At 40.1% G+C, this 15,900-nt stretch overlaps 1 protein-coding gene across 1 annotated transcript in view; it reads right to left on the bottom strand.

Moving 5' to 3' along the window:
* Positions 1 to 396: 396 nt before the first annotated feature.
* myo15ab (myosin XVAb) overlaps positions 397 to 15,900 on the bottom strand; it is a 58,331-nt gene continuing 42,827 nt past the window's right edge. The window contains exons 55-78 of the mRNA XM_036000846.1: positions 15,656 to 15,771; positions 15,500 to 15,559; positions 15,223 to 15,298; positions 15,000 to 15,115; positions 14,742 to 14,860; positions 13,428 to 13,569; positions 11,826 to 11,937; positions 11,664 to 11,738; positions 9,455 to 9,660; positions 9,247 to 9,365; positions 8,644 to 8,713; positions 8,466 to 8,538; positions 8,163 to 8,236; positions 7,944 to 8,026; positions 7,696 to 7,826; positions 7,505 to 7,599; positions 6,478 to 6,555; positions 6,098 to 6,194; positions 4,997 to 5,157; positions 4,742 to 4,875; positions 3,441 to 3,574; positions 1,730 to 1,863; positions 1,115 to 1,255; positions 397 to 1,011 (exon numbers count right to left, since the gene is read on the bottom strand). Of these exons, the coding sequence (XP_035856739.1) occupies positions 910 to 1,011; positions 1,115 to 1,255; positions 1,730 to 1,863; positions 3,441 to 3,574; positions 4,742 to 4,875; positions 4,997 to 5,157; positions 6,098 to 6,194; positions 6,478 to 6,555; positions 7,505 to 7,599; positions 7,696 to 7,826; positions 7,944 to 8,026; positions 8,163 to 8,236; positions 8,466 to 8,538; positions 8,644 to 8,713; positions 9,247 to 9,365; positions 9,455 to 9,660; positions 11,664 to 11,738; positions 11,826 to 11,937; positions 13,428 to 13,569; positions 14,742 to 14,860; positions 15,000 to 15,115; positions 15,223 to 15,298; positions 15,500 to 15,559; positions 15,656 to 15,771 (2,648 nt within the window). The 3' untranslated portion in view covers positions 397 to 909. The remainder of the gene's footprint in view (positions 1,012 to 1,114; positions 1,256 to 1,729; positions 1,864 to 3,440; positions 3,575 to 4,741; positions 4,876 to 4,996; positions 5,158 to 6,097; positions 6,195 to 6,477; positions 6,556 to 7,504; positions 7,600 to 7,695; positions 7,827 to 7,943; positions 8,027 to 8,162; positions 8,237 to 8,465; positions 8,539 to 8,643; positions 8,714 to 9,246; positions 9,366 to 9,454; positions 9,661 to 11,663; positions 11,739 to 11,825; positions 11,938 to 13,427; positions 13,570 to 14,741; positions 14,861 to 14,999; positions 15,116 to 15,222; positions 15,299 to 15,499; positions 15,560 to 15,655; positions 15,772 to 15,900) is intronic.

The following is a 15,900-nucleotide window of genomic DNA, read 5'->3' as shown; positions in this document are numbered from 1 at the left end:
CAATATTCAGATTAGACAAGCTGGATGAAGATATTTTTTGGAATTTTTGCTTAAAAACAACTTAAACAATTAATACCTAATCGGATTGATGGAAAAACATGCCGATTCATTACCTTTTGGCTAACTAATGGTTAAATCCATCGTTTATACTACATTTTTCACAAAGTTGTTTTTTTTCAATAAAAAAAACAAAATTACTTACAGCCCTGCCTGAGACCGTTCATTATTTAACTATTTTAGGGGCTTTGTTAATTCTTATTATAGTGTTGACTGTTTATACCTATCAAAACCTTCAGTTGATCTATTTTATACTTATACCTCTTTATACCAAGTATTTGTTGTTTAATAATTTTAATCACACGCAGAAGTGTTCATATCTCTCCTTAAAATCGCTTATTTTATTTTGATAAAATATTCTTTACAAAACAAGAAAGTTGATGCATTAATATTGGTTGAATACAACAATTGTTTCACTATCAAGTTTTACAGTAAACAGTATCAATAAAAAAATTAAAAAAAACATGTTACATATCAGTTATAAAACTTTGTAATGACAAGGCACAGGCCTGTGATGTTCCTCCGTTTCTGCACATTTTAAAACATCTTTTGTGTTTGATCAATTAAAACTAAGGTAGTAAGTGCAATTATAAAGGCGTCAACCTGAAAGAAACATTAACTTATATTGACTTTTCACTGCCTTCAGGATGCACTTTGTTTCAGGTAATGTAGTATAATCATAGTAAATAATCATCAAGTTAAAGGAGACTGACTTCAGGGTACACTTATGCATTCACATCACATATTAAAACAGCTGAAGGCAAGAAGAGGTAGGCTATTTATAAGGGTTTCGTCTACATGTATGTGTGTGTTCATACAAGTGTGTGCGTTACAATGAGGCATGAGCACAAGTTATAACATGGTGATTTCACTGGGTGGCAGGGTGAGTCTCCTCTCCCGCACAGACATCATGTTTTCTACCTGCATGGCGATGACTCGACACAACTCCAGGCCCTGTGGACAAACACCGCCAGCATGAGCACAGTAACACAGCAACTCTTTTCTGAAAATGACCATGTGTGGCCTCTGAATGTCCTCGTCTATGTTTGCGTAATACCTGCTCCAGCTGCAGCTGAATGACCCGCTGCGTGTTCAAGTCCCCCAGGGTGACGTCTACATATGGGTAACTCGTTCCAGCAGTGGGCCTCTGGGTGCGGCTGGACTGCACCTCCACCAGGGGGACCACTGCCATCAGCTCCTGCACCACAGAGACCAAATATTATAACACACAACTGTCTGTCACATAACACACAAGCACCCACAGGGTTTTTCCTGCATAGAGGAATTTTTGCCTCCCCCCCCCACCCCAAAGAGGTTTTAGGCAACCCCAAAGGAAAATCCCCTGCACCAAAATGACAAGAATTCAGAACAAAAATAGCAATTCAAATCCTCTCTTAATATGTTTGAGAGCAATTTACCAAACAACTGTTGAACAAGAAGAACATAAACCCGAATATGAGTGCTAATCTCAGTTTTATCTCCAAAGTCAGGCGAGATTTCTGTCAGATAAGGTAACACAGACTACTGCACGCGGACCGATCATGCACTATGAGCCAAGAAGAACCCTGGTCTACTGCAACTGTGTAGTCATGTCTGACTCTACTTCTGGTCACTTCACGATGAGCTGAGTCATATGAGTGCTTGGCGAACGTGAATGTGTGCTGTTCCTTACGTGTGTATTTTTGTGCAGGAAGTGGAGGCCATGTTGATTGACAGCAACAATACAGGGGGCGTAGAAGGTGGTGGAGCTGCTGCTGTGGATGTAGAAGAATGAGGAGCCGAACATGGGGAATGCACTGATCAGCCCTGCACGCACAAAGACACAGAATATAACAAGAGTGAGTGCAGATCGCTTTTATTCATCACATCAGTTGGACAAAAAAAAAAACTTTGTTAAAGGGGCATTTCACAGATTTTACACTTCAAGTTCAGTTTATTGAGAAAAAAGTTGTTCTCTGGCTCTGGAGGAGCTTTGTCAAGTCTGAACAGAATTACCCTGATGTCATCAAGGTTATTACGGTTCGAGCTGCATCATGGGACATATAGGATTTAAGTGTTTTTGAGGTTGAACCCATACCGGAGTCAAGAAATCTTGGCCTCTGCTGCTTCGAGTTAGAACGTTTGTTTAATCTGTATCTTAACATTATGTTTCAGCAAAACTACATCCCCGGAGTAGGGATCAACCGATATGGATTTTTTAGTGCTGATTGCGATAGCAATTTTTTTTTTCATCAGCCTTAGCCGATGACCAATACGGGCTGCCGATTTTCTTGAGCCGATATTTGGAGCCGATACAGCTTTTGCTCCCTCAATTTACATCATAAAAATGTAAACCCTGCCACACTGGATTTGTTTTCGGAATCGGCTCTGCCATTTCTTTAAAAATAATAAACAAAAACACAGATCAGTGTCACTTCTGCAATCATCTTACATTCATATCACACAAATTATGTGTGCAATGTGCATCGTATGGATGGGTGCACTGCATATGGTTAACTGTGCAAGGGTAAAAGGCTTTCATCAACATCTACAACACAGCCTTGATGAGGCATTGTTTGCTGACATATTATAAGACAGATATAACCAGGTCATCACAAAATGTCCTTTGTCAACACATTTAAATACTTTAAGAAAACAATAAACCTGAAAAGTAACCATTGAAATAAAATGCTTGATTTGTAATTTAAGCCTGGCAGGCTTCCAGCACCAGCACTCTGCTAGTGGGGGAGGGGCAGTGCATGGTCTGCATCAGCGAACGCAGCAGCCACGTATCGGCCGATGCCGATACACGTAAAAACGCAAATATCGGCCCGATATATCGGCTGGGCGATAAAATCGGTCTATCGCTACCCCGGAGTACCTTTTTAAGACACAAATACTTCCTGTATTATGACAGTATACTTAAAAAAGTGCAAATGTACACGTTACAGCATTTCTTCTTCACATCTAAATGCAGATTACTTTTGCTGTTAATGTGCGGATTAATTTATTAATCGATTGCGCTCAACAGTTCATTCTTGACCTTGGAAACAGCACTCAACTAAGATCCACATAGTCACGTGTTCTGGAGCTTTTGACAGTATCACATTCACAAAATGGTTTATCGGTGTTTTTTGCCCCCAACGGCTCCTTCCAGGCAGCGCTGCCTGGAAGGCACTAGGATTAGGCACTGGTTATGGTTAAGGTTAGGGTTAGGTGCCTTGGAGGCAGCGGTCGCAGCGCTGCCTGGAAGGAGCCGTTGGGGGCAAAAAACACCATCAAGCCACAAAATGACACATACAGTGAGAGGAATCCAGTCATAGAAAGTATTGTAAAACTGACTGGTTCAGCCAAAATCACAGTTTTTACCTGTGGTGCCTCTTAATGTGAACAGGGGGTCTTACCCAGAAACTGTGCTCTGGCCTGGTGCGGGTTCAGGGTCTGCACTTGCTGCATGTGCTGCGTCACCATGGTAACCCACTGCTGGGGTGGCTGCTTTTTGAACAGAGGTGGGGCAATGTACTCTGATAATTCATGTCTGGAAGAGAGAAGAAGATAAACAGGAGTCTGCTTCACTCAGTGATTTCTCAACATTTCTCAGGATGATTTTACTCAGTGAGTTGTTTCCGTTCTGCTGTCAGCTCTGTGTGAGGGCGGAGAGACACAGCGATAACAACAGGTAGAGGACGAAAAGGACAAGTTTTTACAGTCACGCACTTTAAACACAAAAACTACTGACTGCACTGCATTCTCTCTTTAACGAGGAGTTTCTTCCTGTATGGTTGTTGAACATCAGTGCTAAATGGAAAATGTAGAAAAAACATCCATTGCAGCTTCAGTGCTGCTGTAATGCAACAATCTATGTGATGTCATGATGTCGGCATTACACATAAATAATAAAATATACAACATTTATATACAACACACACCCATAAATCTAATGTGCATCTCCAGTAAATGTGCTGAAAGAGAGGCTCTATTTAAGGGGGATTTTTTTTCTAAAATAATTAACCTGCAGGTAAAATTGATTTTTGTGGAGAAATGTATGCTAATTTCCCTTTTCTTTTTTGCTCATGTGTTAAATGTTAAAATCCAATTGAATTGGTGTTAAAAGGGAAACAGGGAAGGTCAAATAAATCCTAAAATAATGGATAAAAAGTATGAATATTTACTTAGAAAATGTTTAAAAGGAACTACTGAACTACTGGAGAAAATTAAAAGCACAGCGGTAGTGTTGACTGTATTAAAACAAGATGGGCTAAATGGCTGTGCTGTGGAAATTGAAACCTTTAATGGAATGGGTGAATGTTTGGATATGTGTGTGTATTTACAAGTATGCATTTTTCCATTTACTGCATTGTTTGTATGCATGAAACTTTTCTTTTTATTTCGTATTTATGTATATTCTCACTGTGCTTTTCTGTTTTGAGGACAGACATTTTTCTTTCTCTTTTATTTTTCCACTACTCTTGTTACAACAACAATTATTCTCTTTTTATGATTAGTGTTTGTTCTGCTACACCCTTATCTGTAAAAAATGTGATGAATTTGGGGTCATGAACCCAGCAATGATATGATTGATAAAGTACGTAAAATGGATAACAATAAAGTATAACAAATATTTTTTGATTATCTGAAAGACTATTTTATCCATTGATCACTGAAACTAGAGGCTGTAATGTCAAACACAGTTTGTTGCTCTCACATGCTGGGGATGAAGACGATGTCTTTGGCTCTGTGCTGCAAAGCTGCCAGTTTGGAGATCTGGTGGAACTGTTGATCGCTCACTTTTCCATGTGGAAGAACATTTAGCAGGCCTTTACGGTAGTCTGGCAGGATCTGAACACACACACACACACACACACACACACACACACACACACACACACACACAGTTACATACACACGCACACAAGTAGGTAACATATACTGTATGTGTGTGAAACTCCACCTGTTGTACCTGGTTATAGTGCATGGCAACACAGAGCTCATTATCAAACTTGAGCGGTTGAGTCCAGACGACTCGTCTGAACCAGAAGCTGTAGTTGGTATCGACTAGCTCAGCCTCGGTCGCAACATCCAGGATGTACTCGTGTTTGTTCAAAGGACGCACGTTCTGACCTGGACACACACACACGTACACATGTCATTTATTTCACAGAGATATGCATTTTCATCTAAAGGTTAACTTATGCAGTTAAGGGATTAGTTGTTATGAAGGATTTGTTTGAATCAGTATCTGACAAATACTAGTTAAAATCCAATACAAACTACTGACATAAATACCCTGAAAAGAGTAATGTCAGTGTTTGTGTAGCCACATGTTGCGTGAGCTGCAGTGCTTTTGAATAGCACACGAGCGACAGCAGCTGCCAGCTGTTTTCATGTGGAGATATTTAATGATAAGGAGGAAAAAAAACAAAAACAACAGAATGCAAAGAGTCCCGTGTGAGTGATTCAAGGGACACAATCAGCAAATTGGAGTTTTCAGCACTAAAACCTAACAAGACTGAAGCAGCAGGAACATTGTACAAAGGAAGATGTCAAAGTTGTACAAAAACCATGACAAATGCTTCTTCTTCATTTTATCAGAAACATTTAAAAGCACGTGAAAGTTCCTTTTGAAACTGTGAGAAAGAGTTATAATATGTCATGTTATGAACTACGTATTTCTTCACTAATGGGATTAAGTGTATGACAATTTGTGCATCATGTTTATTTATATAGATACACAGCATGCAATGAAGGGCACATTAACATCTGAGTAGATAATAAGGAGGAAAAATGCGTACTGGATAGCTATTGGCAGAGACTCTATGTTGGGATATCAGTATCGGAAATGAAAAGGTGATATCGAGCCATCATGTTATTTTGCCATGACGGCCCTTTCAGGAGTCGTGAGCGACTTTCTCCCACAGCTAGAAACCAGAGAACAGTCTGATATGTGATCTGTTAGTGGATCTGCTTCACTGACAGTGACGAGAAGATTGACTTTGTGCGCTAATAATAACGTTTCATGTGTGTTTGTGTGTGAGAGAGAAGCAGACGTCTGTGTGTGCACCTCTGTTGGTGACTAAAAATATGGCATATTCTTCCATGGCCTCCAGTTTGTGTAAACCCATCTCATAACACAGCTCCTCAATCACCTCCAGGGCAACCTGAAAAACACGACAATATCAACACACACAAGTAAATCCCAGCCGTCTCCTCATAGACACCAGTGACATTGACTTTACTTGTTTTATTATTGTTTTTATTGTATGGCTGTTATTATTATTTCTCATGTTTTTTGTATTTTATGCCTCCTGTGAGTTGTGGATTTGATGTATTTTATTTATTCTTCTTAACAGCACTTTGGTCCACTGTAGTGGTTTTAAAGTGCTCTACAAATAAAGTTTGATGATGATGACCAGTGGTGCTTAACAGTGGCTGCACACTTACAGAGCACGTTTTGATTTTCACGTGACGTTCAATGCCTCCAGGAAAGAGAAACAGCTGACGTTTTGAACTACGTCCCGCCTGAGGAAGTACAAACACACACTTATATAGTATATACTATACATACACTGGACATATTGGACTATGGCTGATTCTTTCAGGACCTTAACACACATAAACCTACACATGAAGCAGTGGAGGGTAACTATATGTAAATACAGCAATTATGTACTGTGCAACTTTGAGATATTTGTGCTTTACCTTAAGATTTTACATGCAAAATCTAGCATCCGTTTATAGAATATGATTTAATGTTATGGATTAAACTACACAAAAATATGTAAAAGAGTTAAAGGATAAGGAGTTTTATATTTTATAGTTTTCTTATTGTTAACAAATCCTGTGCAAAGAATAAAACCAACAACGTGTTTGTCTTTTATCACATTTTGACTTCCCTACCCTGTCAGTGATACTCAGCCTAAAGCCGATTGGTTCCTAAATAAATCTTTAAAAACAACTTAAAATGTGCATTTATTGGGGGTAATTTTAGGCTACAGTGTCCATGTTCATTAAATGAAGGAAAATGTCACCCAGTGCAAAGGTCTCGCTCCTTAATGTGTCTTTAATAGTGTTTGGACAACAATGGAGCTCTAAGACACAAAGGAAGAAGCTCTGGATACACTGACAGTGCTTGTTGGTTTTGGTATTTTCATGAGATTGGTTGACAATAAGAAAAAAAATAGAATATCATCACACTTGTCCTTCAAAATTAGTTCCAATTCGAATGGCTACCACATCAATTTGCTGCTCATATCATACTATAACATAACATAGATGTGAATGTGGCTATTCTGCCTAATAAGTGCCTTTACTTTTAGCTCTTTATACTGCTGCTACTGTTTTACTTAAATCAAGGCATGACTTTTATGTGTTACAGAGAATCTTTACACTGTGGGTATCACTAGTTTTATTAATGAGAGGATCTGAATACATATTCCACCACTGCAGATAAATAAACAGAGGCACTGACCATCACAGCCTTCAGCTCCATGCTGTTGGGTGAAACAATGCGGCCGCCGTACTGGAACGTCTTCTTCAGGTTCTGCTCGCATGCTTTAGCGATGCCTAACACATTGAAAGACAACATTACATGCTGCTGGCGTTGGTAATGTGTACAGCAGAGTTACACTTAATGAGTGTGTGTTTGTGTGTGTTCTTTACCCTGATACTGTTCCCCAGCGCTGCGAGAAGCCTGCAGCAGGCTCTTCAGCAGGAAGGGCTTGAGGACTTCAGAGCAGCGATGGAAAGCAGTAAGGATGTACAGCAGCCTCCAACCTCGTTGGCAGCTATCACTGTACAACACAAGAGTGCACAGATACTCTCAGGATTACAGGCTTGGGGAAGGAAGAGGAGCATAGTGTGGGTTGGTTTGTGGTGTGTACGTGGTTGATGTGGTTAAGCAGACTTACGGTTTGGAGCTGGTGTTAGTCGTAAGCTGTTTGAGGAGTTGGCAGTAGGCCTCATCCCTCATCAAGGTGAACTCTCCTATGAGCTGAGGGGAGGACACACGCAGGCGCAGGCACACACACACACACACACACACACACACACACACACACACACACACATATTAGCAAACTGTCAAAGACAAAATAGTAGCCTAAGAAAAAATAAACTTGTGTATTTACCTTGAGGAAAGTGCTGACCACTTCATGCTCTGTGGATCCCTTTGACGGAGAGTCACCCATGAAACGCATCACCGCTACACAAATTACACACACACACACACACACACACACACACACACACACACACACACAGGTCAACAATATTTAAGTATTGAATATCAGATTTTGTAGAGGAATCAAGCGCTTGATTACTTAAAATCTGATACAATAACGTCTCAGTTGGATGAATCGGTGTAATAGGAGTAATGAAATAAGATAATGTAATTAGAGGAGAGATGAGAGAAGGAGAAGGTGAGAACTTACACAGGAAGAGATCAGCTGCCACTCTGTTCATGACTGGGTCCGTAAACTCTATCAGAGACTCAGTCAGAGGAGTCTGCAATGGAGAAAAGTGATATAAACAACTCAATACACTCAAAAACCACCAAGAGAAGATAGACGTTTTATACCATGCTTTAAGTTATAGCAAGAGTAAAGCCACCTTGGAGAACTTGATCATTTCAGTGGGCTCTCTGGAGTCTCTGTTCTTGCTTTTGCTCCTCAGGGAATCTCTATGAACACAAAGCAGTCACAAAGTGCAGCCGTTAGATTTAAACACAATTTGGAAGAAGTATTCAGAAAATTTACTTCAGAAAAGGTAAATTTAGAAATTTAATTTGATAAAAGTATTAGCGACAAAATGTATTTAAATATAGTCATTACACAGATTGGTTTCAGTCAATGTTTTAGTATTTATTTACTTCATATCCTGTTCCATAACAATCCATCATATTTCATGTAATTCATGTAATATTTCAACTAATGATGTGTTTTGTATGTAAATTTTAATAAGTAACTAGTAACTGTATCTGTAAATTGAATGTAGTGGAACTATAAGTACAATATGTCATTCAAAAATGTAGTGAGGTAAAAGTATAAAGGAACATAAAATGGTAATACTTGAGAAGAAAAAGTAACTCAAAATTGTACTTAAGAACAGTACCTGAGTAAATGTACTAAGGTACTTTTCATTACTGGATTTGTTTGTTTTTCCGTGTGTTTAAGAGGATTTCAGGGTGTGTACACTTCTCTTTCTTTTTCTCACCCCTTCATGTTGTTTCCCTGTCTGAAGTACTTCTTGGCGAACTCCAACATGTCATATTTACTGTCTTGCAGGGCCCTCTCATCCAGATCTCCATCAGCAAAGCCGTCAAGGGAAACCCTCTGAAAAGATTGACAGTGAAAAACAATCTGACACTCAGATCAGTTGTGAGACAGAAAAAAACAGCATGTGAGTGAGTGTGCCTGTGTACCTCAATTGTTTGATCTATTTCATGTGCAGCCATGGTGGACGCCACAGCAACAGCGATGGCTGATGATACGGCGAACTGTCCTGCTCCTCCTCGAGGCTCGGCCTTGCGGTCCAGTGGCAGTGACAGGAAGTCAGGAGGAGCCACGGGATGGACGCAGTCAGCCGGGAATGCACCGGAGCGGCCAAACAAAGCACCAAACTTCCAACCTGACACACACACACACACACACACACACACACACACACACACACACACAGAGCAGAGCAGCACCCAATCATTTAAAAGCACACACACCTGAGTGCTTTGGGAATCTAAACAACCCGCCTCTCTGCTGTAAGTCCTAAACACTATCTGCCTTTCTTCCAACAGCAGGTCAGCTTTTCATTTACACAAGTCAGATCCGTATCTGCATCTTTTCTCTCTCATTTAGAGAGTGAAAAGTCTCCCCCGCGGCTACGCTGATAACCTGGCACAAAATACAGCCTTTGCAGTCTAATTATAGATACTATACACATGGGTATTCCTAACATTGTGTTGACGTAGATTAATTCCCTGCAGGGTAACTCTAACCTTAGTCATAACTACTACATGCCTAGGCTATATCCACAACGTTCCACTTCCGGGATTGCTCCACTGCCGCCGTAAAATCCACCTGATTTCACTCTTTTCGGCCGGATGTCTGTTACCTTCCGCTTCCTTTGTGTTATCATTTTAAACTCTGCTTGATTTATGAGGACTATGGTTAACTGCTCCTCAGATCTCTGCAGGGTAAATCCAGACAGCTAGCTAGACTATCTGTCCAGTCTGAGTTTTCTGTTGCTCAACTAAAACAATCTTAGAAAGTACACGTTCCACCAAAACAAGTTCCTTACAGAGGCTATTTTGCAGCGGCACCGTGGCTCCGCTCGGCGCTTAGCACCGCCCAAGACGATTGTGATTGGTTTGAAGAAATGCCAACAAACGAGAGCACATTTTTCTCCCATTCCGGAATGCTGTGTGGACTAGCCAGACCCTCCTCCGCAGCGCTGTGGAGGAAGGTCCGGCAATGCGAGACTACATGCCTAACCCCAAACCTTGTCCTAACCTTCACCTAATCATTTATCTTTTATGAACCCTAAATTATTACTACTGTAAAAGCTGCAATAATCAATAATCTTATATTAACAATGCATGAAATTACTATGTGTAATGTGAAAGGAGTCTCTCGTAGTGATGACCCTATAGAGAATTAGCACCTGACGCTTCAGTTCCCCTCAGCTCTACGAAGCTTTCAGCTCATTGTTTTGGTTTTCCCAGTTTTCTGTGTTCACCGCTCTCATCGACTTCAATACAAGCAGCAGCAACTGTTTACCATGATAAAGCGCTGATAAACTCACTGGACGTTACCTGCTCAGCACTTATCACTAACAGCAGTCAGATGATATTAGCAACTAGCTAGTGAACATAGTGGCAGTTAGCAGATATTTTTAGGAGTTGGTGGAGACCAAAACAGAGCTAAAAGGAGAGGGAACATTTCCCCTACAATCTTCAGGTTGCCAGAAACACGACTCAAAGTGAATGAAAATGTTGCCCCATATCTGCTGGATGTTAAATATGCAACTGTTTGTTAACACGGTAGCCACATTAACTTTATAAGGTCATAATATGTCAGCGCTGTATTTAAAACTTGTTCTGCTACACCAAAGGGGGGGACCAGTTTTTTGTCTCCACAATGTGAACTAAGTACTCAGGGGATTGTATCGTGTAGGATGGATTCAGAAAACCTGACCATCATGTGCTATGTGAGCCGTTCTTTTTAAGGGACGTTAAAAAACAAATGCTTTACAGTAAATTACAAAAATGTGTGTGAAAGCACACACTGAGTTTGTCCCATCCAGTATTTGTTAAGCAATGGAATGACGTGACTTCTCCTCAGCTGTGATTTTATTTCATCTTTTGTGTCCTCAAGAAATGAATCAATGAATCAATATTTTTCAAATTGCATCGCCATCTTCTATCTGAAAACTAATTTTCTGATACAATGTTGCATTTAAAGAGTGCTGTCTGCACTGTCATCATCACTGCACCTTTTTGTCCTTGGTTTAAGATGCCATCACACCTCCAGAGGACACAGACACGGTCCAGCTTAGTAAATTTCTCAAAGCTGTCAGCTGTCAGGAAAGTTCATAGATCGGATTTTGTTTTAGACTCAAATTTAATGAACACTCACCAAAGTCTTGAGTGTCTCTTTTCAGTTCCTCCAAAAACACCACCTTCTTCCTCACCACACAGCCGTAACTGTAACCTGGAAGAGGCCCACACACACATGGTTGGATCATAGATTCACTCGTTAGATAACAGGATTTCTACTACATGTACCACAGTGTCTCACCCTTCTGCAGTCCATCCATAACCTGCAGCCTGATGATGTCACCTTTGTGAAAACTGAGCATCGAGCGGTCGTCTGTCACAAAGTTTCGCTCTGCAATCACATAATCAGAGTCCTGCAAGGAAGAAAGAAAAAACACACAAATGGATACTTCCAAACGGTTACTGTAATGTTATCTGCATTTACAGTATTTGGACTGACGTTTACCCTCAACTTGACTCATCTACTTTTGCTTTAGTCGCTGATTTTTCAACATTTCTCATAAAACTCAGAGAAAAGGGGAGTTTGTTACATTCAGTAAGTGCAGATGAGTAGGAAAAATAGTCGAGGTGAAATCATTACTTCAACAGCATCAGGGACTACTACTGTCCTTTTTCTATTCATGTGTTAGCTGAAAGTGTTTTCAGGTTACAGTAATGTATCGGCTGAGCTGGAAACAAAAATGCCAAAGGGAAAAAAAATACAGTAATAAAAATATATACTGAACAAAATTATAAATGCAACACTTTTGTTTTTGTCCCCATTTTTCATGAGCTGAACTCAAAGATCTAAGACTTTTTCTATGTACACAAAAGGCTTATTTCTCTCAAATATTGTTCACAAATCTGTCTAAATCTGTGTTAGTAAGCACTTCTCCTTTGCCGAGAAAATCCATCCACCTTATTATTGAGACTCCAGCAAGCAAAATACGATAAGAAATGCGAAAAATGGACAGAATACCAATCACAATGAAGAGTCACCACCGGAAACTTTCATGTCAGAGACATTTGAGTATTATTACTAAGAACATGTACCCCACTGACACTGTGCTGTTTGTTCTTTATTGTTTATACCAAAAATCAATAAAATCTGAGTGGAAAGACAGCATGATTATTGCACAGGTGTGTCTTAGGCTGGCCACAATAAAAGGCCACTCTAAAATGTGCAGTTTTACTGTATTGGGTCCAAAAACCAGTCAGTATCTGGTGTTAGGGTTAGGGTTAGTGTTCATCCGTGAAGAGAAAACCTCTCCAAAGTGCCAGACGCCATCGAATGTGAGCATTTGCCCACTCAAGTCGGTTACGACGACGAACTGCAGTCAGGTCGAGAGAGAGAGAGAGAGATAGATAGAGAGAGAGAGGGATGAACCCTAACCCTAACACAAGATACTGACTGGTTTTCGGACCCCCCCGGGACCCCCTCCCCAACACAGTAAAACTGCTGATTTTAGAGTGGCCTTTTATTGTGGCCAGCCTAAGGCACACCTGTGCAATAATCCTGCTGTCTAATCAGCATCTTGATATGCCACACCTGTGAGGTGGATGGATTTTCTCGGCAAAGGAGAAGTGCTCACTAGCACAGATTTAGACAGATTTGTGAACAATATTTGAGAGAAATAAGCCTTTTGTGTACATAGAAAAAGTCTTAGATCTTTGAGTTCAGCTCATGAAAAATGGGGACAAAAACAAAAGTGTTGCATTTATAATTTTATTCAGTGTATATAACAAATGTTTTGATTGATTCATGTTCTGATTCATAATCCTTCTTCAATGATGTTTCTGCAGAGCCACCAACCTGACACAACAAGTGTGTGTGTGTGTGTGTGTGTGTGTGTGTGTACTGTACCTTTTTGATCTCATTGATGAAGGTGTCTATGAGATGTTTGACTTGTGGTGCCTTGGCTGAGAACAGGATCAGTTTCTCGTTGGTCAGATTGAACTCCAGCATGTTCTCAGAGGGGATGGTTACAAACAGGATGTCTGCATAGCTGCAAAAACACAGTGCAAAAGGTAATAAAGAACAAACACTCCCAACTATTATATAAAACAAAGCTACAGAAATAGTAGAAATTAATAGTTATCAAATATTAACAATGATGAAATACTAAAACGAATAAATACAGTATTTGAGAACACAATATCTATCTAATAAATCGGGAAGCCTCTGTATGTGTGTGTGTGTATGTGGTCTGTCTTTGAACCATCTCATGAACCGTTCATCCAATCTACTTCACACTTGGTTTTCTGGGTACCCAATGAACTTGGGGTTTGGAATTTGAAGCAGTATGGACAGCATTGGATATTAAACTGTGAATAAAATGTGTGAATATTTGCTGATTGCTCTCATTACGGGCCGGATTGGGTGGTGCATGGCGCACCGCGATCAGTCCATAAGGCAAATGTCTGTGATTACTCCACATTTTAATTGTGATATTTTGATTTAGTAAATTCTGAATCTGCCATGTCTGTCAGGTAAATGTGGTAGTACAATGTTTTTTTCTCTGAAGTAGGAGTACACAGTAAGTCAGTAATAGGCTACAGTGTGGTTGCTTAGTGCTTTGGGGTCCTTCTGTAAGTAATTTTGGGGTACAATAGTTCTGGAGAAAGCTTCAAGCAGCAATACCACAGGCCAAGCAATTGGCCCGTTTCAAACAGGCATATTTCGAACGGGCGCTGTACTTGTACTACCTAATGCTAAATGTACTAAATTTCTAATATGATAAATTGTCATGAAAGCAAAGCCAGTGCTTCCTAAAATTAATGAAAATCCATTATTTGTGATTGATCCACATGCCTGAACAAAAACTGCTCCTTGACCAATAAATTGGCTGATATTAACTTCTCGCACATATAGCGGTACATGTATATGTCCGCTCAAGTCCGCTGATAAGCAACAAGATATTGCAAACTCTCAATATGAGTATTACATAGACTCAAAAATCCAGCATTGGCCAGGCTAGACACACAAATCAATCTTCTCCTGAAAAGTTAACAAAATAAGCAGGAAAGTTGGTAGACAGTTTGGTATATTTGTCTGTGAACTTACCTGATACTGATTCTCAATTGTTAAACTCAAATACAGTATCTGGAACTCCAAACAAGATAAAAAAAAAAATGCTATTAAGAATTTGCAAACAAACACATAAAAAACAGCACATACGTGTAGGGTCGTAGGACTCTGAAGTAGTCTGGAGCTGCAGCGCTGCTTTTTACTGTCTTCAACAGCTTTATACCGCTGTGGGACACTGACAACACCTGCACACCTGTTCCTACACTACCCTGCACGCACACACACACACACACACACACACACACACACACACACACACACACACACACACAGAGGTTCAATAAAAATAAAAACAACACACTCAGTAATGCTAAATAATAAAACCTCTAAGCATTTAACCGCCCTCACCGATGCAGGGAACAGACGGGAGAAGTATATTTCCCAGGTTTCCCTGGCAGCCGTCACGATGGTTTTCTTCACGTGCTCCTCCACCGGATCCATATTCTGTTCAACCCCGTGTTTAGCTGTCATTGACACAAAAAGACACATGAACTGGTGAATGTCAACGAAATGTCTTTGAAATAGAACATACGGCCTAAAGAAATATCTGCTGGAAGAACAGACAGACTACCGAAGAGAGCCTTCATTTTCTGCCTTTCATCCCGGGTGATGCGAACACAAGCCTCCGACAGAGTGTCGTTCACTATCTGCAGGAGACGACAGAGGAGAGGAGAGGTGATGTTAGAAATAATTTAGTTAGATCTTTCTGTGATTTTTCTGTTGTCAGGTAAAAATATGGAGCACAATTGGTGACAGGTTAAAAAAAAAAAAGGTGAATGGATTAACAAAAGCATCTGCTGATGCTACATCCATTCATCCTGCATTCACTCAACTATCTCTTCAGTCACCTGTTTGAAAATGAGGTCTAGCACCAGAGGATTGTTGAAGCTGTCTTTGGGATAAAAAACCTGTAAAAGCAACACACAAATATTCACAATAGAACAGAATACAAACATTTTGACAGCGGAACATGATGTCTGTGTTGTATTTGTGTACGTACACACCTCCTTCCTGAGGTACAGTCTCCAGGGAACATTGGTGTAGGTGTAGTGCTCTTCATTGGTTCTCTGATGAAGCTGTGTCTGGATGGTCTCTGTCTCTACTGGAAGCTCTCGAGAAACTGCACCAAATAGTTTGCGTTACATTTTAGTTTCACCTTTTATTCAATGTCCTTAATTTGACAAAACTGTATTAAGTGAGCATGTTAATGATCTGTTGCTGTCATTGCTTTGGGACAGTTTGACTGTAT

The sequence above is a fragment of the Sander lucioperca genome, chromosome 4 (genome assembly GCF_008315115.2).
Source record: "Sander lucioperca isolate FBNREF2018 chromosome 4, SLUC_FBN_1.2, whole genome shotgun sequence".
NCBI lineage: Eukaryota > Metazoa > Chordata > Actinopteri > Perciformes > Percidae > Sander > Sander lucioperca.
Note: the sequence above shows the minus strand (reverse complement) of the source record. Positions and strands in the feature narration are given on the sequence as shown.